General features: G+C 40.8%; 1 protein-coding gene across 1 annotated transcript in view; it reads right to left on the bottom strand.

Moving 5' to 3' along the window:
• The window catches only part of asap1b (ArfGAP with SH3 domain, ankyrin repeat and PH domain 1b), a 152,526-nt gene that overhangs the window by 45,497 nt on the left and 80,423 nt on the right, over positions 1-26,606 (bottom strand). Inside the window, 8 exon segments of the mRNA XM_034167262.1 lie at positions 3,014-3,062; positions 4,185-4,272; positions 14,750-14,819; positions 16,578-16,678; positions 16,909-16,917; positions 17,344-17,430; positions 19,247-19,322; positions 23,695-23,780. Of these exon segments, the coding sequence (XP_034023153.1) occupies positions 3,014-3,062; positions 4,185-4,272; positions 14,750-14,819; positions 16,578-16,678; positions 16,909-16,917; positions 17,344-17,430; positions 19,247-19,322; positions 23,695-23,780 (566 nt within the window).

Genomic DNA, 26,606 nt, shown 5'->3' with positions numbered 1-26,606 from the left:
GGAGCTGGATCGACACCGCTGGGTGGTCATGAGCTGCGCAGGTAGGCGCTGCATGGTTCGGCTCGCAATGTGGTCCGCAAAATACAAACATATCCGTAGGTAAAATGCAGCTCACGAGAGGGCACTCAAGGCTTGTGTAACTGTTCCTGCGACTTCTGACTACCATAGAAAAATAAAAATTTTAAAGTTACTGATAACATAACAAGACAACGGAGAAGGCCCGAAAAAATGCCACCAAAAAGAAAATCATGCTCTGCAGATTACAAGTTGCGACTGGTGAAATATGCATCCGAAAACAGTAGCCGTCACAATATTATCATCTGAACTTTTCATGTTAACATACCTGTATGTCCATGGGACTTATAGTCCAGTGGACCTTATTTATGGTTTATTTTTCTTATAATGGATAAAGTGGCTGGTGCGACTTATACTCCGGTGCGACTTATTTATGGTTTGTTTTTCTTTATAATGGATAAAGTGGCTGGTGCGACTTATACTCCGGTGCGACTTATTTATGGTTTGTTTTTCTTTATAATGGATAAAGTGGCTGGTGCGACTTATACTCCGGTGCGACTTATAGTCCGGAAAATACGGTACTCACGAGTACTTTCTTTTCGGATGTCTCCATAGCTGTTTGTTGCGAATGCTGTATACTTTGAAACAGGTGACAGAAGTGCACAAAGTAATCCCGGTGCATCATTGGATGGTCACTAACAGCCTAAATCTAAATTGTTATGATTTTGGTGCGATATGTCCTTTAAACTTTTCTAGTTTGTGATTTGTCTCTCTTTTGTTAGATGAGGATTATCAATCATCTTATTTTGGCTGCATCTCAACTGTCTGCATATCTGATATGTATTTCTTAAAAAAAAAACAAAAAAAAAAAACAATGCTGCACTGTGTAAGTAAAAAAAAACTTCATGCAAGCAGGAAACACTGCGGCTGCCTTTTTAAACACAACCGCTGAGATTTCAAAGCTATCTGCTCCGCCGCTCTGCTGTCAGAACCGACCTGCGCGCCCACGCCGTGCTCTGCTTGAAGTCAGCACTTCCTCTGTCACTGTCACTCAAACCCATCTCCCCCCGTCAGGGTCAAGACAGAAACCCACGTTTGCTGTTCACTTTGTAAGTGTGAAAATACATTAGTATTTCATACAGGCGTGTGCGTAGGTAAGCACATGCTGAGTTAAAGCTGTATTATCGTCACTGTAATAACGACGACAATAATTAGCAGCCAGTGGGCACGTTGATGCACAAACTGCAAACCTAAGAAATGGTAAAAATGAAAGAGAAAATCCCAGGCTGCCCCGTGCGCGAGTGGAAGTGCGTGACAGGACAGGCAGCATATTCACATGGCAGTGGGGGTGGGGTGGGGGTTCATTCGTCAGAAAGAGAGAGACAAAAAAACGCAGAACAAATGTCTCACAAATCAGCATGACAGACTGAGTGCTGCAGACTCTGTCATTTTTCCTCACGCAGCCCGAGAAGATTCAGATGTTTTGTCGAACTACCGCAAATGTTTTGAATTTATTTGGGAAACCAAACATCTTTAATGATCCATATGCATCATCTGAACAACACGCATGCTGAAGGTCATGAATACTTTAGTGTCTCTCACCCCATGTTAACAACTCTAGAATTATCCAACATTTTGTACAAAAAAAGTGAAACATTCTAAAGTGCAGTGCATTATGCACTATTTATGTAGCGTGAGAGCAGCCAAAAAAAAAAGAAAAAAGAAAAAAGGAGGATTTGATAGAAAAGGGCTGAGTGGAGAAAAAATGTTCAGCAGCTAGCTTGTGTGGACAATAAATCAAATGTAACACATGCTATCACCTTGTACATCTTCATGTTAAAATGGCATATAACAAGGACAAACCGAATACAATTTGGTGAATATTGAAGCACCACATTGAGCAAAAAAAAAAAATAAAATAAAAAAAAACTAATTATTTAGCCTATGTAATATCCCCATGTTCTCCTCTGCTGGAGACAAGAATTTCCATGCGCTAATGACTTATGCGCATCGGGGGGATACAACATAATAGGAAAGTAACATTGGAATTAAATGATGAGTAGAATGTGCAGGGTTCTCACCAGGATTTTTTCACAGCATAGGGGGAATTTACTGGGGCCTAGCCGCACGACGAGCAGTGCAGGCGCGAGTACTGTAGCAGGGTCTGGGGGCATACCCCCCAGAAGGCTTTGAAATTTATAACCCTTTGAAACACTATTTCCTGCATTTTGAGGGTCACTTTGTGCTGCTAACTGAGATGTTAAATAATGTGCGACATGTCCTTTAAAAAAGGGGAAACCCCCCAGAAAAGCCCCCCCCCATGCTGATTAAGTCACAACATAAGGGCCCCCTTTGCTCAAATGCACTAGTGAGCACCCTGATGTGTAAATGCTTACCATCTATTGTTAATGAGTTATCACAATAATCACAATATGTAGTAAAAAAAAAAGAAAAAACCCACAATCCTAAGTTATCTACAGTAATTCTTTGAGGTATCTATAGTGTATATGTATCACTAATCTAATGAAAAGAGTAATCACTTCATCCTTGATAAACATGAAAACTTGAAATTCTACAGACAATTAAACAGTGGACCCCCCCGCAGATGACGGATATATTATTGTTATATTATGGATGCATGTTTCTAGCTTCCTAACATGGGAAACAAGAGCATGAGTTTACAACGACCTGAATTACAGCAGACCACAAATCCCACTGCTGCCCTTGACAACCCAGAGTCTATACCGCTTTTCACTCTTCCCCAACACAACGCATCACATCTTTAGTGTTAAACAACTGACACAGCAGCTAAAAAAAAGGAGGAATTACTGAAAAAAAGGAATTTTCAGTGGAACGGGATCAGACAGGAGAAGTCCATTGTGTTGTGGTAGTCTGCTGTAGATCAGGTAAACCTAAAAAGGCTCAGTAATACGATAAATCCGCTACTGTCAGGGAGCAAAAACAAGAGGATCATGTGTGTGTTTCTGCAGGTACTCACATGACAAACTCTTGTTCATCCTCAGCTTGGAAATGATATGTCCGGTTATCTGCAGAATACAAACGTGTGACGTCGGCAAGAAAATTTCTTACATTACACCATTTGATAACTGAAGGCAACACACGGCAGCTTTTTTCCTTTTACATTAGGGGTATTTTAATCTTCATTTCAGAAATGGCATAGAAAAATTAACACAAATCTAATTAAAATGAATTCCCCATAAACAAAAATGAAATGCTGATTTAAAAACTTGACTCAAGGATCCCAGCCTTATGGGATTTTGATTTGTAGGTTGGGTTTTGCAGCCAAAAATTCCCGTTATGGGTGTGATGGATGCTCTTTTCAGGAAAAACAACCTGTTTCTGTTTGCCTGTTTCTTTAAAGCTACAGTGTGTAGGCTTTAGCATCAGCTAGTGGTGAGTTTGCACACTGCATCAACTGCGACCGTCATTATGTTTTTGCTTCTTTTTGCCAATGGACATTCATGCTCCTTTGACTTCTCTTGTGCTTCTCTTTATTTTACGAAATTGTAGGTTCTCAAACTTGTTAGCCTGCACTAGCAACCTGTAGACAGTATACAGGGGAGCAACCACTGATTCCTCATGTTGTTTTTTTTCCATGATTCCGGCCTCCCTGCAAAATGTAAAAGGCGGAGTAACTGCGTCCCTTTGGAGCTCTACTGTATCAACATGGCGTCCTCCATGAGGGGGCACATTCCCATGTAGATATGAAAGGCTCATTCTAAGTTTATGAAAACACATTGATTCCTTGTTTGACTTAATTATACACTAATAAAAACATGGTTATGAATCTTGTATTCAATTTTTGCTAATAAACACGGCAAATTCTTACACACTGTAGCTTTAAAGAAGCTACACTGAGACACACTCCCTCTGCTTTGAGGCACACCCCGGCTACTTTGAGACACTTTGAGGGGTGTTTTTGAGATATAGACCTCCATGACATATATCCAAAATGAGACATTTCATGACTAAACTTTGTTTGTTGTTCCCCTTTGAACATAGAATTGTGAAACATAATGAAACCGCAACCATACTTAGCGGAACATTATGACACCTTTAAAAGCTGAAGTTGCCAGACAATTATCAGAAAAGCATTTCCCGAAAACCATTGTGGCATACTGTGTCAAATAATTTGATGCAACACTTACGAGAAATGAGATCGAAGCACTTTCTGTCCTCAGCGCTGGGTTTGACCTGGCAAGTCAGCAGGTTGAGTTTGACCGGCTGCCTATTAGACTGTAACCACAAACAGACTAGTGTCACAATGGCAGCTGGAAGGGTCAAACACAAAACATTTCCTCACAGTATTGCATGATACACCAGAAACGAGGATGGACAAATCAAGCCGCTGGAACAGTCTGCAGGTTTTCACACCAACGAGTCAACTCAGCAGGTGAGTTCGCTGATTCGCGATCCTTAAAGTGTTGCATCAGGATAATATCTGCTGAGATCGTCAGCAGCGGAAGAACAAAACAAAGATGAGCTCCATGAAAACTGCTGTGTAACACAGAGTCACTGTCGAAGCTATAAAATGAGTCACCAATGTTTCTTTCAAAGGGGCCGAGGTGACATCTTCAAATGTTTAGCGGTACAGAAAACCAAACAGTTTATGGCACAAACCAGAAAAATGTAATGCATTTTTAAGATGTTGGAACGAGAAAACATTTTTCAATTTTACTTGATAATTACTAAAACTCTCTTTGCATATTGTGCACATACGAGGTCTATTAGAAAAGTATCCGACCTTATTATTTTTTTCAAAAACCATATGGATTTGAATCACGTGTGATTACATCAGACATGCTTGAACCCTCGTGGGCATGCGAGAGTTTTTTCACGCCTGTCGGTTACGTCATTCGCCTGTGGGCAATCTTTGAGTGAGGAGTCGTCCACCCGCTCGTCGATTTTTTTTTCATTGTTTAGGAATGGCTCAGAGACTGTTGCTTTGTTTGATAAAATTTTTTTCAAAACTGTAAGGCACAACTGAGTGGACACCATTCAATAAATTCAGCTGGTTTTCGGTAAAAATTTTAACGGCTGATGAGAGATTTTGGTCTGCAAGTGTCGCTTTAAGGACGGCCCACGGCGCCTGACGGCGATCTGCGCTTCGAGGCGGCAGCGTCTCGCCGTTTCAAGTTGAAAACTTCCACATTTCAGGCTCTGTTGACGCAGTAAGTCGTCAGAGAACAGAGAACTTTCAGAAGAAGTCGGCATGAGGAGTTTATTCGGACATTCCATTGTTAACGGTCATTTTGTAATGAAAGAACGTGCGGGCAGAGTCGCATGTCGGGCTGGACCCGACCGCGGCGGGTCGCGGCAGGAAAAACACCTCCGTTGGAAATCTTAACGGGCAAGTTGGAACATGCCCAAGCTGTTAAACAATTTCTCAGTTACTCACTTGTTGAAAGCCATTAAAAGCCGCCTGAATTCTACAAATGGTTTTCAACACGGAGGTGTTTTTCCTGTCGCGGCGCACACAGATTTGCCGAGTCGTCACGGAAACAACTCGGCGAATTTGCGCGTACGTCTTTCATTAAAAAAATGTCCTTAAACAGTGGAATGTCCGCATAAATTCCTCATGCCGGCCTCTTCTGAATCTTCTCTGTTCTCTCACGATGTCCTGGGTGAATTAAGCCTTAAATTAGGATGTTTTCAGCTCGAAACAGGCCGACGACATCGCCTGGAAGCGCTGCAGGACGTCCCACTCCGTGGGAAGTCCTTACACCGACAGAAACACCCCATAATCTCTCATCAGCCGTTAAACTTTTCACAGAAAACCAGCTTAATTTCTCGAATAGTGTCCACTCGGATATTCGTCACGGGTCCAGAAAAATTTTTGATAAAGCAACGCGCGCCGTCTCGAGCAGCGTGTGAAACAAAGGAATTCAGCCGAGAGGGCGGGACCACATCTCACTCAAGGCCTGCCCACAGGGAAATGACGTCACCGACACGCGTGAAAAAACTCACGCATGCGCACGAGGGTTCAAGCATGATTGGTGTAATCGCATGTCATTCAAATCCATATAGTTAAAAAAAAAAATAAAAGGGTCGGTTTATTATCTAAGAGACCTCGTACTTTGTGCAACAGGTAGCAATCAGGTACTAGAAGGTCCACTAATGTTAAATCTTTTAAGGTTAATTCTAAAAAATAATTACTGACTGTCAGTGTTGTATAGTAACGAAGTAAAAATATTTCACTACTGTACGAGGTCTGTTAGAAGAGTATCGGACCTTTTTATTTTTTGCAAAAACTATATGGATTTGAATCGTGCGCTTGCATCAGCCACGTTTGAACCTTCGTGCGCATGCGTGAGTTTTTTTCACGCCTGTCGAATGCGTCATTCGCCTGTGGGCAGGCTTTGAGTGAGCAGTGGTCCACCCCTCTCGTCGGATTTTCATTGTCAGGAAAATGTCTGAATGGCTGGAGCAGCGCTGCATCAAATTTTTCAAGAAACTGTGTGAGACAGCCAGGTGGAAACCATTCGGAAAAATCAGATGGCTTTCGGTGAAAATCCTATGGGCATCACACAGATTAAGGAGCATTACAACCAGATTAAAGACGGCCCACAGCGGCTGAGGGCGCGCCGCGCTTTGAGCACCCATCGACAGGCTGAAATGACCAGATCATTTCCAAAGTGTTGTGTTGTGTTGATCCGGGACATCATGTGACTACCAGAGAAATGGCAGAAAAGGTGGACATCAGCCATTTTTCGTCAGATTCCACTGTTACAGGAGATTTTGTAATGAAAGATGTGCGGAGGAATTCGCGCGTCGGGACGAAGCCACAATGGTGTTAGGTCTTCCACCATTCAGAAGATTCAGGCGGCTTTCGGTGGCTTTTTAGTCGAGAGAGTATCTGAGAAATTGTGGAGAGCTGGGCATGTCACAACATGTCTCGTGAGACTTCCAACACGGACTTGCTTTTGTTCTCCGCCATTGCGGCTTCGTCCCGACGCGCGAATGCCTCCGCACGTCTTTCATTACAAAATCTCCTGTAACAGTGGAATCTGACAAAAACGGCTGATGTCCACCTTTTCTGCCATTTCTCTGGTAGTCAGATGACGTCCCGGATCAACACAGCCTTCACTTTGGAAATGATCTGGTCGTTTCAGCCTGTCGGTGGCCGCTCGAAGCGCGGCGCGCCCTCAGCTGCTGTGGGCCGTCTTTAATCCGGTTGTAATGTTCCTTAATCTGTGTGATGCCCATGGGATTTTCACCAAAAGCCATCTGATTTTTCCGAATGGTTTCCACCTGGCTGTCTCACACAGTTTCTTGAAAAATTTGATGCAGCGCTGCTCCAGCCGTTCAGACATTTTCCTGACAATGAAAATCCGACGAGAGGGGTGGACCACTGCTCACTCAAAGCCTGCCCACAGGCGAATGACACAACCGACAGGCGTGAAAAAAACTCACGCATGCACACGAAGGTTTAAGCTTGGCTGATGCAAGCGCACATGATTCAAATCCATATAGTTTTTGCAAAAAATAAAAAGGTCCGATACTTTTCTAACAGACCTCGTACTTAAGTACGTTTTGGGAGACTTTGTACTTTGCTTGAGTTTTTTTTAAAATTCAGCTTACTTTCACTTTTACTTCACTACATTTCCGACCTTAATTGCATACTTCTACTCCGATACATTTTCTATGCGCCATGCTGTTACTTGTTACAAAACAAACAAACAAATAAACAAACAAACACACACACGCGTGTTTTCACCCAGAGACACCAGTGATTACTAGTGACTGCAACAAAGTCAGGCTGATTTGTCATGAGGCATGTCCGGTAGGCTTTTTTGCAGTTGTGCACTTGGGGAGTGTTTGTCAGGAAAATGATCATTTCTCTAAATTGATTACAGACCAGCAGCGGGTCTATAATCAACTTTTCTGCAGCGCAGCTTTGCTCTGACCCTTGAAGCAATCGAAGCAGTGATTCGCAGGTCAAAGCAGTGCTTCGATCTACGATTCGTGGATTTTATTTCGCTTTATCCTAATTTTTTCCCGCTAAAACCCTGAAGAGCATATGTCTGTGAATAATATTTAATAATTTTATGTTAAACCGACCTGTTATGGTCTTCTGAAACAGTTGATAGATGTATTTTAGAACTTAAGAACGGGATAGATGCTAACGCGTTAGCATGTCTATGGTGTTTTCAATGTTAAAGGTAGCATTAAGCTGTTCGCATCAACACGTTTGTGTTGATTTGTGTTCGTTGTCGTAAGAGTCAAATTGTAATTTTTTTAAATTTATTTTTATTCATATATTATAGCAACAACAATAATAGTCTACATAATAGACAATAATAGTCAATAATAATAGACTAATAATGTTACAATACAATTTTAGAGAAAGAGACAAAAAGAACCTAATGAAACAAAACAACAGAAAAGATAAAACCATGTAACAATGAAAATAAATAAATACATATAGAAATAAATAACTGTTTCCTGTGAACACCTAGTGAGTAGCCTACTCTTGTTTACAACCCCTGGCAAAAATTATGGACTCACTGGCCTCGGAGGATTTTCATTCAGTTGTTTAATTTTGTAGAAAAAAAGCATATCACAGACATGACACAAAACTAAAGTCATTTCAAATGGCAACTTTCTGGCTTTAAGAAACACTATAAGAAATCAGGAAAAAAAATTGTGGCAGTCAGTAACGGTTACTTTTTTAGACCAAGGAGAGGGACAAAATATGGAATCACTCAATTCTGTGGAAAAAATTATGGAATCATGAAAAACAAAAGAACACTCCAACACATCACTAGTATTTTGTTGCACCACCTCTGGCTTTTATAACAGCTTGCAGTCTCTGAGGCATGGACTTAATGAGTGACAAACAGTACTCTTCATCAATCTGGCTCCAACTTTCTCTGATTGCTGTTGCCAGATCAGCTTTGCAGGTTGGAGCCTTGTCATGGATCATTTTCTTCAACTTCCACCAAAGATTTTCAATTGGATTAAGATCCGGACTATTTGCAGGCCATGACATTGACCCTATTTGTCTTTTTGCAAGGAATGTTTTCACAGTTTTTGCTCTACGGCAAGATGCATTATCATCTTGAAAAATGATTTCATCATCCCCAAACATCCTTTCAATTGATGGGATAAGAAAAGTGTCCAAAATATCAATGTAAACTTGTGCATTTATTGATGATGTAATGACAGCCATCTCCCCAATGCCTTTACCTGACATGCAGCCCCCCCTTACCAAAAAGTAGTACATGCAAGTATGTTTCAAGTATACTTCCAGTTTACTTTTTATATACTTATCAGTACTATTTTTTGGTAAGGGCCATGTCATCAATGACTGTGGAAATTTACATGTTCTCTTCAGGCAGTCATCTTTACTAATCTCATTGGAACGGCACCAAACACAAGTTCCAGCATCATCACCTTGCCCAATGCAGATTCGAGATTCATCACTGAATATGACTTTCAACCAGTCATCCACAGTCCACGATTGCTTTTCCTTAGCCCATTGTAACCTTGTTTTTTTCTGTTTAGGTGTTAATGATGGCTTTCGTTTAACTTTTCTGTACGTAAATCCCATTTCCTTTAGGTGGTTTCTTACAGTTCGGTCACAGACGTTGACTCCAGTTTCCTCCAGTTTCCTCCCATTCGTTCCTCATTTGTTTTGTTGTGCATTTTCGATTTTTGAGACATACTGCTTTAAGTTTTCTGTCTTGACGCTTTGATGTCTTCCTTGGTCTACCAGTATGTTTGCCTTTAACAACCTTCCCATGTTTGTATTTGGTCCAGAGTTTAGACACAGCTGACTGTGAACAACCAACATATTTTGCAACATTGTGTGATGATTTACTCTCTTTTAAGAGTTTGATAATCCTCTCCTTTGTTTCAATTGACATCTCTCGTGTTGGAGCCATGATTCATGTCAGTCCACTTGGTGCAACAGCTCTCCAAGGTGTAGATCACTCCTTTTTAGATGCAGAGTAATGAGCAGATCTGATTTGATGCAGGTGTTAGTTTTGGGGATGAAAATTTACAGGGTGATTCCATAATTTATTCCTCAGAATTGAGTGAGTCCATATTTTTTTCCCTCTGCTTGGTCTAAAAAAGTAACCATTACTGACTGCCACAATTTTTTTTCCTGATTTCTTATAGTGTTTCTTAAAGCCAGAAAGTTGCCATTTGAAATGACACTGAGTTTTGTGTCATGTCTGTGATCTGCTTTTTTTCCTACAAAATTAAACAACTGAATGAACATCCTCCGAGGCCGGTGATTCCATAATTATTGCCAGGGGTTGTAGGTTTTGAAACCTTGTTTCTGAAGTGTTTTTGTGTGATGTGCACAATTTTCAGTATTCTGACTAATACTACCAGTCATTTACAAGCCTAGATAAAATTTTATATAAGAAAAAAAAAATCAGTTCGTTTTTGATTATTAACATTTACTTGTACTTTCAATACTTGAGTACATTTAGTTGTACATTACTTGTCATACTTAAGTACAACAAATACTAGATACTTTAAGACTTTTACTTGAGTAGCATTTCAATCGGATACTTGAACTTCTATAAAAGTGATTTTTTTAATGGGTATCTGTACTTTTACTTAAGTGTGATTTTCCGGTATTTTATACAACACTGCTGACTGCTGTTTAAAACTCATGTATGGCTTCATCTTATTTATGTTTGTTGGTTTGCGAGAAAAAAAAATTGTTGTGATGATGTTAAATTTTCTTTTGATTGTGTTTTTTTTAAGTTTGTATTGTGAAGAGCACTTATGTGAAAGAGCTGTCTAAATTAACTTTCTTAAAATTCTCATTAGTTAATTTATTCTGTAAATCCAATCAAGTGACTGAATGACGCGTCACTATTGCTTTGATATTAATAAGTGTAATGTATAAACCAGTGGCTCCCAACAGGTCAAATCATAACTTTTTCTGCAACAACTCACAACCAGCTCAACCATACGAATCTCAAACTGCAAAAAATTTAAATGGATTTTCTTAATGTGTATGGACAGATCTAGTTATTTATATTTGTTGGTTTGTACAAAATGGGCTTTTTTTGCACTGTGGAGACCACTTTGAAATTTTCTGTCCGAAAGTGCTATATAATATTTTATATTAGCATTAATAATTAATTAATTTGTTTGTTTGTAAACCCAACCAAGTGTCTGACTGGCCCATTTTGCATGCGCCATTACTTTGAAATTAACCCGTATTATGGTACGAACCAGTAGCTCCCAACAGGACAAATCATAACTTGCATATTCTTTCTTTAACAATAATTTGTGCAAATTGTAATTTATTGGCTGTAATTGGTTCAAACAGCTGAACCATCTGAGTTTCAACCCAAAAAAGATTCTTTGGATTTTCTATCCAATAAATAAAAATCTTAAAATTAAACTAAGAATTTCAAATTTTTCATGTCAAACAGCCATTTTCATGGTTGTTCACAAACAAACATGGCTATTCACAAACAAACAAACAAACAAACGCTACTTTGTTCAATATTAACATTTTGGACAATTCAACTTCAGAATTGACCAGTATATACTGGTAGATTATTCAGAAGTACAAAATTTTCAATTCAATTCAATTTATTCAACACCAAATCACAATAAAGCGACCACAAGGCGCTTCACAAAGTTACCTTTGTGACCTCACCAACTCCCCTGAGCAAGTACCTAGGTGACAGTGGCAAGAAAAAAAACTCCCTCTGCCATTTTTTGAGGAAGAAACCTCAAGCAGACAAGACTCAGAGGGGTGGCCCACAGCTTAGGCCATTCTAACAGCAACAGAGATCAAATAAACAAAAGCACACACAACGACTCAAATACGCAAAATAAAATCCAATTCAGATCAGGTTCAAAAGCCCCAACTGTAGGTTGTTGTAAATGTTCTAAACAACACCCACTTTGGCATGAGACATGGGTGAATATGTACAGTAAGCGTAATTTAAATCTTTCTGAAGAACTTAATAGCAGGAATCTCCCTATAAGATATTAAATCATAGTAACGAACGCCAGCACTGTCCATTAAGACGTGTAACTGTGGCTGCACACCGTGACAATGGGCCCAGTTGGCACATGTATGGTGACTACTGTCTCCCACTGGTGCCCGGCCAGATGAGGGGCGAGGGGCACGAGTTAATGAAATGCTAACAGGCTGTGATGAGTCTTGGACCTTGGCTGGCCTGCTGGCAACCTGCCATGTCAGCTCGAGTTCAGCTGCCACATGGGCAGAGGAAGGAAGGACCTGGGTGGGGGGGAGCACTTGGAGTGCAGGTATAACGCCTCCAGACAGAGACTTCAGAATGCAGATAGGTTAAAGGTTTAGTCTGATCTTTGTAGGTAGCATCTGCCTCAAGCCTTTTATAGACACAAACAACAACATGTTGCGAGATACGCCTGAGCAAAGGTTCAGTTAAAATGGACTGCTTTTATATAGCGCTTTTCCATCTGCATCAGACGCTCAAAGCGCTTTACAATTATGCCTCACATTCACCCCGATGTCAGGGTGCTGCCATACACGGCGCTCACTACACACCGGGAGCAATAGGGGATTAAAGGCCTTGCCCAAGGGTCCTGAGGGATTTGAACCCATGATCTTCTGGACTCAAGCCCAACACCTTAACCACTAGACCATCACATCCCCCTCAGTTCAAACACAAAATACTATCAAATAAGAACACTGTGGCCATGTTACGCAGAGCTTGAGCAACAGTTCAGTCTGTTCAAGAAATAAATCTCCAAACGTTAACAGACGTACAAGTTCAACCAGCAAAACTGCCCCAAATATCGTCTGGACCTTCAACTCAAAACAGTTTTACAAGGTTAAACACAATACCTTAAAGAGACAATCTGAAAGCACTCCAACAATTAAAAACTACACAATCTTGGTGTAAAACTCAGCTTTAACAATGCAGCTAATCAGATTAATATTATTATTTACAAGTGCCATTAATGGCCCATACTAGTCATTGAGTCCAAATAATTTGCACCCATTTTTACACAAACATAGCTGAAGAGTAAATTGACATCATTTTTCTGCAGTACCTCCAGCCTGAATCTGGTTTCAGTTTATTCCAGTGAGTCATTAACCCGGCCTGAGATAAATCACCATGAAATAGACAAACTTGCCTGTTGATGTGGGTCTTTTCTTTTGTTTTGTTTTATGTCAGACAATTTTAGCCTAAGAACCTGTGATGGGCTTTGTGTGTGTGTGTGTGAGAGAGAAATGAACAGAAAATCAGCTTTTTTTTGCCTGTTGTGCAACATTCTACAAGTTTAGTGAATACATTTTTTTGAAAGGCAGAAAATTACTTAAATTTGATAATTATTTTCAACATATTTTAAAGGTTTATTGCCTCTGGGCTTTTTAGGATTTAAGTCATAAAAATAATTTTCTTTGGCACCACTATTGTTTAATTACTTAGCATTTAAATAAGGTATTCATAATATGATATTGTCAGTGTGACAAAAATTCATGCTGTCTGGAAATTAAAAAAAGAAAATTTCTTCCCCTGAAGGGAAGAAATTCCAGCAAACAGACGTCATGAACTACACTTGGTAGTGACATCAGATTATATGGGAGCTTCCCCCAACTTGGCGAGGGTTGCTGGAAAGCACACAGCGGCAGCTAATCGGAATAAAGAAAGGCAGCGTGACGTCAGTTGCAACAAAATAAACCAAGATGGCGGGAAAAAAAACCCTGCTCCAAAAGTGCTTATTTATGTATAAATCTGTTTCTCATATACCTTGATAAAGGATAGCAAGAAATAAACACCTGCAAATCTAAAGCTGCAGTTTTTGAAACCAGATAACACCTCTGAAGTGATTTACAAGACATCTTACAAATGACAGCGTACACACACCGGGAACCCACATCACGCAAGTGTGTCAGGTCAAAGGTTATCTCAAAATATAACATGTGCACATGCTTCCTCCTGCAGATGGCGTTAAAAGAAGACATTCGCTATGGAATCCCCCCCCCCACACACATACATACATTAACCTACATTATGCAAAATTTTGTCAGTTTTGTAAAATTTGAGAGGCAGCACAGCTTTAATTTAATTATTTATTAAGCTACATGGTCAAATTATAATCACAATTTGCTGCTCTGCCTTGAATTAGGTCCACTACACAAAAGTAATTTTAATTTATTTTTTTATTTTTTAATTGGCTTCGGTAACTCATGCTGGCCATTTCTCACTATTTTACAAACATTTCCTATCCTAAACAATATATGATCCACGGGCAAAAAGAAATAGATTAAATCCATAATAAATCATTAATAATGTGTGTGCTAGTCTCCTCTGTCCAGGACTTCTTTTTTTCCTGTTTGAATTTTCATTGAAGGTTATAATTTAAATGCAATATAGAGTTACTGCACAACATTATACAGTTCTTCAGTTTTATAATCTACATGTTTGAATACGTCACAAAGAACCGTGTGTGCTACGGAAATGCCAACATATACAGTATACTTATGCTCGCTTAGAGATGAGTCACCCAGGCGCAGTGGAGATGGAGAGGGAGGGCAGGTTGCTATGACAACCCATCTATGTCAATACTACGCTGCCAGCTTCCAGATTAAAAGAGCCCACACAACCGCCCTGCGTGATATCCTCCCTTTGATCCACACAGCTACACATGGGGTCAGGCACTACGTACGAACATGCGCATTTATCTGATTATCTGTGTGCATGTGTGCACATTTATCCTCAGCAGCTCTACTCACCGTGGCATGAGAGATGGTGAGGATGCCGCCCTTCACCGAGCACTGTCTCCTCTGCCACACCTTCCTCAGCCTGCAAAGGCCAACAAATCAGAGAAGGGGAATTTGCTGTCAAATCTGAGTTAACACTTAAATTATAAACGAACATGAATGCCAAACTGCAGTACTTTAAAAGGCGTAGTCCTTTTCAATTACTTATTAAATTCACCTGGTCTGCAAACTATTTAGAATTTTGACCCATGTGGGTTAAAATACAGTGACAAGATGTCATAACACTTTCTTACATGGCTGGCAAATTTTATCAGCGGCAGCGTCATGAAGATGAAAAATGCTGTAGACCTTCAATGATAATCAAAAGCACCCCCTCCAAAAAAAAAAAAAAAAAAAAACATAAAATTGAAGGCAAAATAAAGTGATGGGCAGAGCTAATAACACAGGTGAGCAAAGATCCTACTGGGAAGAAACTCTCGATATAATCTGGAAATGTATCACACAAAAAGATTTGCTGGATACCTGCTGGACAGGGAAGATGACACTCACTCATCTACTGTGTGAGTCGTCAATATGAATGTTAAGCACATTTTCAACACGCTTGGTAGTAATATACTTGGGGCTGATTGTCTTCAGGTTATTACATTTTGAGGCACATTGGTCAAAGAAGGTCAAGGTTGCCAAAAATATAGTCAGAAAAACACATTTTCCAGGATACCTCCACAACCAATGGGGCTAGAAAGATAATGAAAAGCTTATATCAATCACTAAATCACTTGTAATCAAATGGTTTGAGTGGTGTCAAGTCATGAAATTACATCATAATAATTGTAAAACAACAGAAAAACAAATTTTCCAAAACTCAATAACCCAAAGGGTTCGAGAGCTGATATCGATCAGCCAATCATTTAGCTTTCTGTGAAAGAAGTGATGCCATGATGATGTCGCTAAAACATCATGAGATGATGTCACTGTAGTTTGTCAAACATTATGTGCACGTGTGGGGCATGCATTGTCCCATTTATTTTCTTATGAATTTTCAATTAATGAGGAGATGTACACTCAGGCCTTTTTGGAAATGATATGACTATTTTTATTTGCATAAAAAAAAAAAAAAAAAAACTACAGTGCCAAGGGCCCCGTGGGTTACCGGTTTAATTAAAGCCCAAGTCAAAATAGTCATTTTCAGCATAAAAATGGCCACCATTTCCAAACAAACGAATGTACGCAAATAATTTTTGGGAGGGGACAATGTCAATGACCAATATTGTGCCCTTGTTAAATTAAAAGAAAAGTTATCAAACAATTTTTGACAAAATCTGGTCTAAATACCCAAATTGGCTGTTTTCAGTATAAAAATGTCCGCCATTTCCAAACGAACAAATCTATAACTATAATTTTCTGACGTGAAATATGTCAATGACCCATATTATGTCCTTGACAAATTAGAAAAAAAAGTTATCAGTTTTAGAGAAAATCGCCTGTAAGTGCTCAAAATGGCTATTTTCGCAATAAAAAATGGCCGTATTTCCAAATGAACAAATCTACGGATATGATTTTCAGACCCGAACAATGTCAATGTCCTATATTACTTCCTTGCGAAATGAGAAAAAAAAAGTGAGACAGTTTTTGAGATACTGCAATAAATGGACGATGCCGATGACTACGATAGATGTGGCGCCTTGACATACAGCCTACAGCCTATCAGCTGCTTAAACCCCCCCACCAAAAAGGAGAGCGCACTGTAGCATGTCTTCGATCATTTCACTTGGACTTGAAACTTCAACCCAATGCATAAGAACACAACAGCAGTTACAAATAACAGCTACGTGCAGCTTACCCATCACTCTTCTTCAGCAAGTATCCTTTCTTTTCGCTCCCAAACTCCTTGTTTCCCTGCAGCTGGTGCATGCTGTAGCCACCTTGCTTACTCTGCGAGTCCTATACGTGGACAGATACAAACAAATACCAGTCTTAATCTCACTATGTGGACAGCACACATTATGTAAGGCATGCATAGACAAAAAAGTTCAGTAAATTTATCCTCCAAACATCTGAGCACAGTGAAGGAAAAGCACGACCAGAAATTAAGGCAACCTGTAAGGCATGCTGTTAAACTGGTCCAAAGCACTCGACTGCTATCATCATGCTCAACATGCACCTCAACTTACTCTTCTAGACTGATTCAGACAAGCAGGAAGCAGGGAGGGAGATAGATAGATAGAGGTGTAATAATCCATCTCAGGTGCAGGTGGTTAGTGTGAAAGAGTGCATCACCTGCCTGAGCTCCAAAATAAAAGCAGACTCCCATTTTTTGTTATCACTTTCTAAAGGCAGTGCTAACCAAGTGTGCCATTAAGAGATGTGCAAATTAAATATGAAGACTTTAAACACAGTGACATGCAATAAATAGATAAATTAATTAATGAAAAGTGGACTGACAGTGAAATATGCGATATTAAGTGTACAGCCACGGCAGCCCGAGTTGGTCAGTAAGTCAGCTAGATCAGCATTTAGGTAACAACTCAGTTTGGGGCAGCCTGGCAAAAACTGAACCTGAAACAGGTTGAGATTTGGCATTGTGAAGACGGGTGGGACTAGTCTACCTCCTTCTGGTCCAGCTGGAGGGAGGACTTGATCAGATCTCGCAGGGCAGTGAGCTGTTTCTTCTCCTCATCCTGAGTTTGTTTGATCTGAGGAGAGGAAAGGTTAGGTGAGAAACAGCAGTGACAAAGTAAAGAAAGTCCCATCACAGTCGGTAATCATGCAAGTACTTGAAATCTAAACAAACGGCCTCATTCTGAAAGAAAATGACATTGTGCAGTTACAAATTTGACAAAAATATTAGCCTCCCTCAACCTTCTCAAACAATTCTTAAGAAGCAATTAATAATATTTAAAAAAACAAGAAAAAAACTCAACCATTGTTATATTTTATTCAACTTATCAAACCTATGTCCAATTATTATCCCCCACCCGCCTGGACAAAGTGTCGGCAGGGGTTATACTCGAGCCACAATATCTCCAATTCCCTTGGGCCCAAAATAACCAAACTTGGCACATGGATAGTCCCAGTGAGGGGAGCGATCACCATAGCAACAGTCACCTGATTTGCATGGTAATTGGGGTCTGTGAGTCCGTTGTGGTCCTCATTATCTCACTGAACTTACTGAGCCTTACGTGCCGACACATTCTGCAGTCTCAAGATGCTGCTGGCCTGATGAAGGTAAAGTATCAATATGCAGGATCGTGAGTGTGAACACATTAAGCAGCAACTTTATGGAACAACCTACCAGCTGATAATAAGCAAATGCTGGAATTTTTTTTGTCTTTTCAGTGAAGGCATAAAACATCTTTTTTTCTAGTATTATGAGTTGGTTCTAATATCATTTTATTTAATACCTCTTTGTGCAATCCATAATGTGCTGGGGGGTTTATTTTAATAGCTTCTGACTGATTTAATTCTGTTTAAAATGTAAAGCAATTTGCATCTTTTTTTAAAAAACGCTTACAAATAAATCCGATTTGATTACTTGAACTAGGCACACAAAACTTTGACACAACCTATAACTGACTCCAAGGTATCTCTAGATGACCAAGGACCTCACCATTTAGGTCAATGGGTCAACCTGTGTAAACTTTTACCCAGAGCTGGCTGGAGGATCTGCCAGTTCATAGATTCTTGTATTCAGCTTTGCACAAATTAATGTAAAATACATGTTAGAAATCTGAAATCTAATCTCTATAATCTGTAAGGAAAAGCACATTTCTGCAATTTGATACACAGAAAGATTTGCATATGTACAGAAGTAGAAGTATGCCCTATATAGACTCTGAGGCCTGTTGGTGCCAGTGATTATCGATGGATTCTGTGGCATAAAGTGGACGGGAGTCTGTAACACCAAACCCCCGGAAAGTACACCATTCCAACACAGGTTACACCCACAAAGCCAGGGCCAGTACCCACTTACAGCTGAGTGGGCTCGTCCAAGGACACACACAGATAAACTGAGTGGATAAGAAGCTGCCTGCCAATATGTACCCTAGATCACACGTACGTGGAGCATAAACAAGGTTTATCTGTCTGAAAAATGACAGCCACCAAGAGAGCAGGAGAGTAAATTTCAATTTGTTTCATTCTATATGGTGCCAAGTCACAACAAAGCTGCCTCAAGGCGCTTCGCACGAGTAAGGTCTAACCTTACCAACCCCTAGAGCAGAGGTCTCAAACTGAGTCCAGAAAGGGGTGAGATAGGCTGCAGGTTTTCTTTTCAACCACCCACTCCACCAGGTGACTTCACTGATTAACCGATTCCACCTGCTCACATTGATGTTAATCAGTGAAATCACTTGGTGGAGCAGGTGGCTGGCTGCAAAGAAAACCTGCAGCCTCTCGGCCCTTTCTGGAATGAGTTTGAGACCTCTGCCCTAGAGCAAGCACACAGGCGACAGCGGTAAAGAAAAACTCCCTCAGATGATACAAGGACGAGAGGTGTAAAAAAGTATTTACATTGTAGAGATCAGCTGCCAGTTTCTCTATGTACTGCTTCAGCTTATCTGCTGTCTTCAAGCCATCTTGGAAAAAACTGTGGAGAGAGAGAGAGAGAGAGAGAGAGAGAGAGAGAGAGAGAGAGAGACACTCAAAACAATAAATCTGACAGGTCCATACTTAATGACAATCTGTAGTCAGCAAATGTCACATATTACAATGTTCTCTGGACTACTGTGCAGGACACAGAGAGAAAAAGAGAGAGATGGTGAGAAAGAAAATGGTGCAGTTTATGTTTAATGTATAGTCCGGGTCGTCCCGCTGCCTGTTCAGTCTTGGCACGGCAACCTTGGCTGTCCGTGTCCTCGGCAGATCTGCAGAGGCACTGAGAACATCCTGAAATCCATTTCAGATGTGTCGGCGGACAAAATGCAATAAATATAAAATATTAACTGTTATAAGAGAAATAACCCATTCCATTTCAGTGATAAGGTTCCAAGGCAGGATTTAAATATCAGTTTACTGCTTGTGCAAAGGTGAGAGTGACTGATTGGTTGTTCGAATTAGCCAGAAAAATAATAATATATAGAATAAACTTCAAGTATGCTTTGGCTTAGGTCAAAGGGCAGCTGTGACACACATTTGGAGATCTGCCAAACGGGGACAAGTAGGTTCATTTGGACCTGAACAGCTTTTAGGATTCAGGTAGATCTATGATAAAAATAATGTATTCACACTTTAACACTGATCTGCAACAGAAAACCAAATTAGAAGGCACTGCATCCTACAGGAGGAAAGTGATGTTCTAGAAACCTCTGCATTACAATTCAACTTATTTGTATAGCGCCAAATCACAACAAAGCTGCCTCAAGGTGCTTCACATGAGTAAGATCTAACCTTACCAACCCCCCCAGAGCAAGCACACAGGCGACAGTCAAGGAAAAACTCTCTTTGGTGATATGATGAAGAAACCTCAAGCAGACGAGACCCAAAGGGGCGACCGATTAACAGTTACAAGGTTTGTACAGATTGTACAAAAGTTGGTTTACATACAAATGAAACAGAAGAGCAACGAAAACAGTCCTTAATTGAAAACACAGTAGAGTCCATCTTGGGTCTTTAATATAGAATGTCCAGCACTGGTAGACTGCAGGCCAGGACCTCAATGCACAGATAGATTACAGACATTATCCAGTGTTGGCATCACTCACTCACTCACTCACTCATCGTCAACGGCTTACCTCCACATTAAGCATCACAGGGGGGCTGGAGCCTATCCCAGCAAACATAGAGCGGTGACAGGGGTACACCCTGGACAGGACGCCAGTCTGTCATACGGCCACATATAGACAAATAAACACATTCACACCTGCACACACACCTACAGACAATTTAAAGTTCCAATCCACCTAACCTGCATGTCTTTGGATGTGGAGGAAGCCAGAGCACCCGGAGGGAACCCACGCAAACACGGGGGAGAACATGCAAACTCCACACAGAAAGGCCACAGGTGAAAATTGATCTTATGACACTCTTAATGTACGAGGGTAGGCTGAAAAGTTCTAAGGCTGACTATGATGCAGTTGTTGAATTGAACAAATTCAGGGTTATTTTTCTACATAGTCTCCCTGTAACTCCACACACTTCTTCCAGCGGTGCTTGAGTGCTTCGATTCCCTTGGCAAAGAAGCTTTCATCTTAAGAGTCAAATAGTCCTCAACGGCAGCCATCACCTCATCATTGCTCCGATAGTGCTTCCAAGCCAAGTTTTTTTTCAGGTTTGGGAACAGATGAAAGTCCGAGGGTGCCAAGTCAGGGGAGTATGGTGGGTAATCTACCAGTTCGAATCCACACTCGTGGATAGTGGCCATGGCCACTGTTGACCTTGTGAGCTGGGGCATTGTCTTGATGGAACAGCACCCCTTTCGTCAGCTTTCCTGGTCGCTTCTTTTGATAGCCTCGCGTAACTGTCTCAGTAGGTTAGAATAGTAATGTTCATTTATGGTTTGTCCCTTTTCAAGATAGTCCACGAACACAATTCCCTTGGCATCCCAGAAAACTGAAACCATGACCTTCCCCGCATGACCTTGGGTGTTTTCACTGCACTGATTGTTTTTTTGTCTCTGGTTCAAAGTGGTGAACCCAATACTCATCCTGGGTAAGAAAACGTTCCATGTAATTGGCTGGATCCTCTTGAAATTGCGCCAAGTTTGCCTTCGACATGACTAGCCTGGTGCGTTTCTAATCAGGCGTCAGAAGACGTGGCACCCACCGAGCTGACACCTTTGACATTCCAAGTTCTTCATGCAGAATGTGTTCAATTCTCTCACGGGATATTCCCACAGCATCTGCTAGCTGATTAATCGTCGATTGTCTGTCGTCCATCACCATTTCATGAACAAGGTCAATGTTTTTCTGGGTTGTGGCTGTGCAGGCCGCCCAGACTTGGGTCGTCTTCAAGGCTCTCTCTGCCCCTCTTAAATTCAGCTGCCCACTTCTGCACTGTAGATATGGAGGGAGCTTCATCCCCTAATGCAGCAACCATATCCACATGAATGTCCTTGGGCTTTAACTCCTTCTTATGCAGGTACAGAAGAGTTGAACTTAATGCATGCCAAGTTTTATTGAAATGGCATCTCTCCTTCTTGGTGAGCCTTAGAACTTTTCAGCCTACCGTCGTAAGGCATAGTGCTACGTGTTAGCATTTTGAAAAAAAATTCACGAACTTTAAAAGGTTGGTCCTGAAAATAATTATTAAAGTCTGGGCCCAAACAGAATAAAAGTGCAGAGCATAACAAAACTGGAAATTTGAGACATGTAATGTACTTTGCTGTTGCATTAAAAGCAATGTACATATTATTAAAACATGACAGTCACAAAAATAAAGGGTCGATCCGTTATCGGAGATATGAATCAAGTTGAGAGCAGTTTGCTGGCCACTGGCTAATGAGTGCACTCTAATGAGTGCTGCTCCATATATACTCAACAAAAATATAAACGCAACACTTGTGGTTTTGCTCCCATTATTGTATGAGATTAACTCAACGATCTAAAACTTTTTCCACATACACAATATCACCATTTCCCTCAATACTGTTCACAAACCATCTAAATCTGTGATAGTGAGCACTTCTCCTTTGCTGAGAGAATCCATCCCACCTCACAGGTGTGCCATACCAAGATGCTGATTAGACACCATGATTAGTGCACAGGTGTGCCTCAGACTGTCCACAATAAAAGGCCACTCTGAAAGGTGCAGTTTTGTTTATTGGGGGGGGATACCAGTCAGTATCTGGTGTGACCACCATTTGCCTCATGCAGTGCAACACATCTCCTTCACATCATCCGTGAAGAGAACACCTCTCCAATGTGCCAAACGGCAGCGAATGTGAGCATTTGCCCACTCAAGTTGGTTACGACGACGAACTGGAGTCAGGTCAAGACCCCGATGAGGACGACGAGCATGCAGATGAGCTTCCCTGAGACAGTTTCTGACAGTTTGTGCAGAAATTCTTTGGTTATGCAAACCGATGTTCCAGCAGCTGTCCGAGTGGCTGGTCTCAGATGATCTTGGAGGGTGAACATGCTGGATGTGGAGGTCCTGGGCTGGTGTGGTTACACGTGGTCTGCGGTTGTGAGGCTGGTTGGATGTACTGCCAAATTCTCTGAAACGCCTTTGGAGACGGCTTATGGTAGAGAAATGAACATCAATACACGAGCAACAGTTCTGGTTGACATTCCTGCTGTCAGCATGCCAATTGCACGCTCCTTCAAATCTTGCGATATCTGTGGCATTGTGCTGTGTGATAAAACTGCACCTTTCAGAGGTGGCCTTTTATTGTGGACAGTCTAAGGCACACCTGGGCACTAATCATGGTGTCTAATCAGCATCTTGGTATGGCACACCTGTGAGGTGGGATGGATTATCTCAACAAAGGAGAAGTGCTCACTATCACAGATTTAGACTGGTTTGTGAACAATATTTGAGAGAAATGGTAATATTGTGTATGTGGAAAAGTTTTAGATCTTTGAGTTCATCTCATACAAAATGGGAGCAAAACCAAAAGTGTTGCGTTTTATATTTTGTTGAGTGTAAGAAGTCACATTTCATCTGACCGTGCAGTTCTGAAAAGTCTTATTTAATCCAGTTCCCTCAAAGTTTTCCATTCATCAAGGCACAATTAGATGATATTGACAAAAAATTGCATAATTTGTCATTTGTGACGTGGAATTTCTTGTTCTCACACTTTGCAATGATTTGTGATTACAGCAGAGGAAGAGCCCAGTTATTATTGGCACTAAAGACCTCACCAATCACAATCTCTCTTTAAGATACAGAGCTACAGATTACAGAATATAGCCGCCTTTTCCTTGATGCATTTTCACACATTCCTCATTTGCTGCCACGCACCGACAGTGTAGCTTCTGGTTAGAGTGCGCGCTTACAGTGTGGATTAAAGTGGTACTTACTTGCACTGTGCGTGGTAATACTTAATCAGGTTCTGCAGGAGGTCCACTCCTTTCTTGGTCTTAATCTCATTTACTTTGATCAGGTACTGCAAAGTCAAAGAGAGGCGCAGAGAGTTCAGTCGTGAGGTAAAATTCAGGGTTTGTTTGCATAAACACTATTAACACAGAGTGAAGGTTTGTGGTTTACTGAAGACACCCATGAATCTTTTGATAATCACATCTGAGTCACAGACTGTATAATAGTGCATCCGGAAAGCATTCAGAGCGCTTCACTTTTTCCACATTTTGTTATGTTACAGCCTTATTCCAAAATGGATGAAATAAATTATTTTCCTCAAAATTCTACACACAATACCCAATAACGACAATCCAAAAAAAAGCTTTTGGTGATATTTTTGCAAATTGATAAAAAAAAAAAAACTAAGAATTTGCATGTAAATAAGTATTCACAGTATTCAGTTGATTGAACATGGTTTGGAAAGACACACACCTGTCTCAAGGTCAAGGTCAACTGTATTGTCCCATTGGGAAATTTGTCTTGGGCAGTGCACTACATCATTACTTCCCAGGGCAGAGAACAATTAAAAAGGACACAAACCTTATATGTCTACGTACATATAAGGTCCCACAGTTGACAGTACATGTCAGAGCACAAACCAAGCATGAAGTCAAAGAAATTGACTTTAGACCTCCAAGATAGGATTGCCTTCCGGCAACAAATCTGGAGAAGAATACAGAAACATTTCCGCTGCTTTTAAGGTCCCAATGAGCACAGTAGTCTCCATTATCTGTAAATGGAAGACTTTGAACCCACTAGGACTCTTCCTAGAACTGGCAGCCCGTCTAAACTGAGTGATTGAGGGTGAAGGGCCTTAGTCAGGGAGGTGACCAAGAACCCGATGGTCACTCTGCCAGAGCTCCAGCATTCTTCTGTGGAGAGAGGAGAACCTTCCAGAAAGACAACCATCTTTGCAGCAATCCACCAATCAGGCCTGAATGGTAGAGTGACCACACAGAAGCCACTCCTTAGTAAAAGGCACATGGCAGCCCACCTGGAGTTTGAAAAAAAAAGGCAACTAAAGGACTCTCAGACCATGAGAAATAAAATTCTCTGGTCTGATGAGACAAAGATTGAACTCTTTGGTGTGAATGCCAGATGTCAATTTGAAGGAAACCAGGTACCATCCCTACAGTGAAACATGATGGTGACAGCATCATGCTGTGAGGATGTTTTTCAGCAGCAGGAACTGGGAGACTAGTCAGGATTGAGGGAAAGATGAATGCAGCAATGTACAGAGACATCCTGGATGAAAACCTGCTCCAGAGCACTCTTGACCTCAGACTGGGGTGACGGTTCATCCTTCAACAGGACAATGACCCTACACACACAGCCAAGATATCAAAGGAGTGGATTCAGGACAACTCTGTGAATGTGCTTGAGTGGCCCAGCCAGAGCCAAGACCTGAATCTGACTGAACACCTCTGGAGAGATCTGAAAATGGCTGTGCACCGACACGCCCCATCCAACCTGATGGAGCTTGAGAGGTGCTGCAAAGAGGAATGGGGAAAAGTGCCCAAAGATAGGTGTGCCAAGCTTCTGGCATCATATTCAAGAAGAGGTGAAGCTGAAATTACTTACAAAGGTGCATCAACAAAGTACTGGGCAAAGGGTGTGAATACTTATGTAGGAATGATTTCTTAGTTTTTTTTTTTTTTTTAAATAAATGTACAAATATTAAAAACAAAAAACTTTTTCATGTTGTCATTATGGGGTGTTGTGAGTAGAATTTTAAAAGAAAAATGAATGTAATCCATTTTGGAATAAGGCTGTAACATACCAAAATGTGGAAAAAAGTGAACCACTGTGAATGTTTTCTGGATGCACTGTGTAGCATCTATAACCATGGCACTATCAGTGTAGCTCATGTCATCAAGCTATCAATAACTGTTTATTAGTGCTAACATTGCTAATGTACAAATGAAATACTACAATTTCACTCAACTTTAATACTGGAGTCCCGACTGCTTAGATGGTCTGTGAGCACAATTAACCATAAAGGAATCCATATTATTTCAGACATTTATAATTAAATGCTTCGAAAGAACAAACACTGTCTAGTCCACAGCGATTAGCATTCTGTTAGCATTCTGCTAACAGCTACACCTGGCACACAAGCTTGCACTCCAAGCGACCGCACCCCGAATTATTCAGGACTTTATGTCTTAAAACAGCTAAATGTAGATGTTCTTGAAAATGCACCTTTCGTTCTACAGTTGTCATAAACTGAGAAACTAGCTATGGATACCAAAAGCAGTTTTGTACAAGGGTGTAAACGTGTTTAATTCTACTGTAAAATATGCAATTTGAGCAATTAGGAGAATTTACGAGGTCTGTTAGAAAAGTATCCGACCTTATTATTTTTTTTTCAAAACCATATGGATTTGAATCACGTGTGATTACATCAGACATGTTTGAACCCTCGTGGGCATGCGAGAGTTTTTTCACGCCTGTCGGTTACGTCATTCGCCTGTGGGCAGTCTTTGAGTGAGGAGTGGCCCACCCTCTCGTCGATTTTTTCATTGCTTAGGAATGGCTCAGACTGCTGCTTTGTTTGATCAAAATGTTTTCAAAACTGTAAGGCACAACAGAGTGGACACCATTCGATAAATTCAGCTGGTTTTCGGTAAAAATTTTAACGGCTGATGAGAGATTTTGGTCTGGTAGTGTCGCTTTAAGGACGGCCCACGACGCCTGACGGCGATCTGCGCTTCGAGGCGGCAGCGTCTCGCCGTTTCAAGTTGAAAACTTCCACATTTCAGGCTCTGTTGACCCAGGAAGTCGTCAGAGAACAGAGAACTTTCAGAAGAAGTCGGCATGAGGATTTTATTTCGGACATTCATTGTTAACGGAC

The sequence above is a fragment of the Thalassophryne amazonica genome, chromosome 1 (genome assembly GCF_902500255.1).
Source record: "Thalassophryne amazonica chromosome 1, fThaAma1.1, whole genome shotgun sequence".
NCBI classification, from domain to species: domain Eukaryota; kingdom Metazoa; phylum Chordata; class Actinopteri; order Batrachoidiformes; family Batrachoididae; genus Thalassophryne; species Thalassophryne amazonica.
Note: the sequence above shows the minus strand (reverse complement) of the source record. Positions and strands in the feature narration are given on the sequence as shown.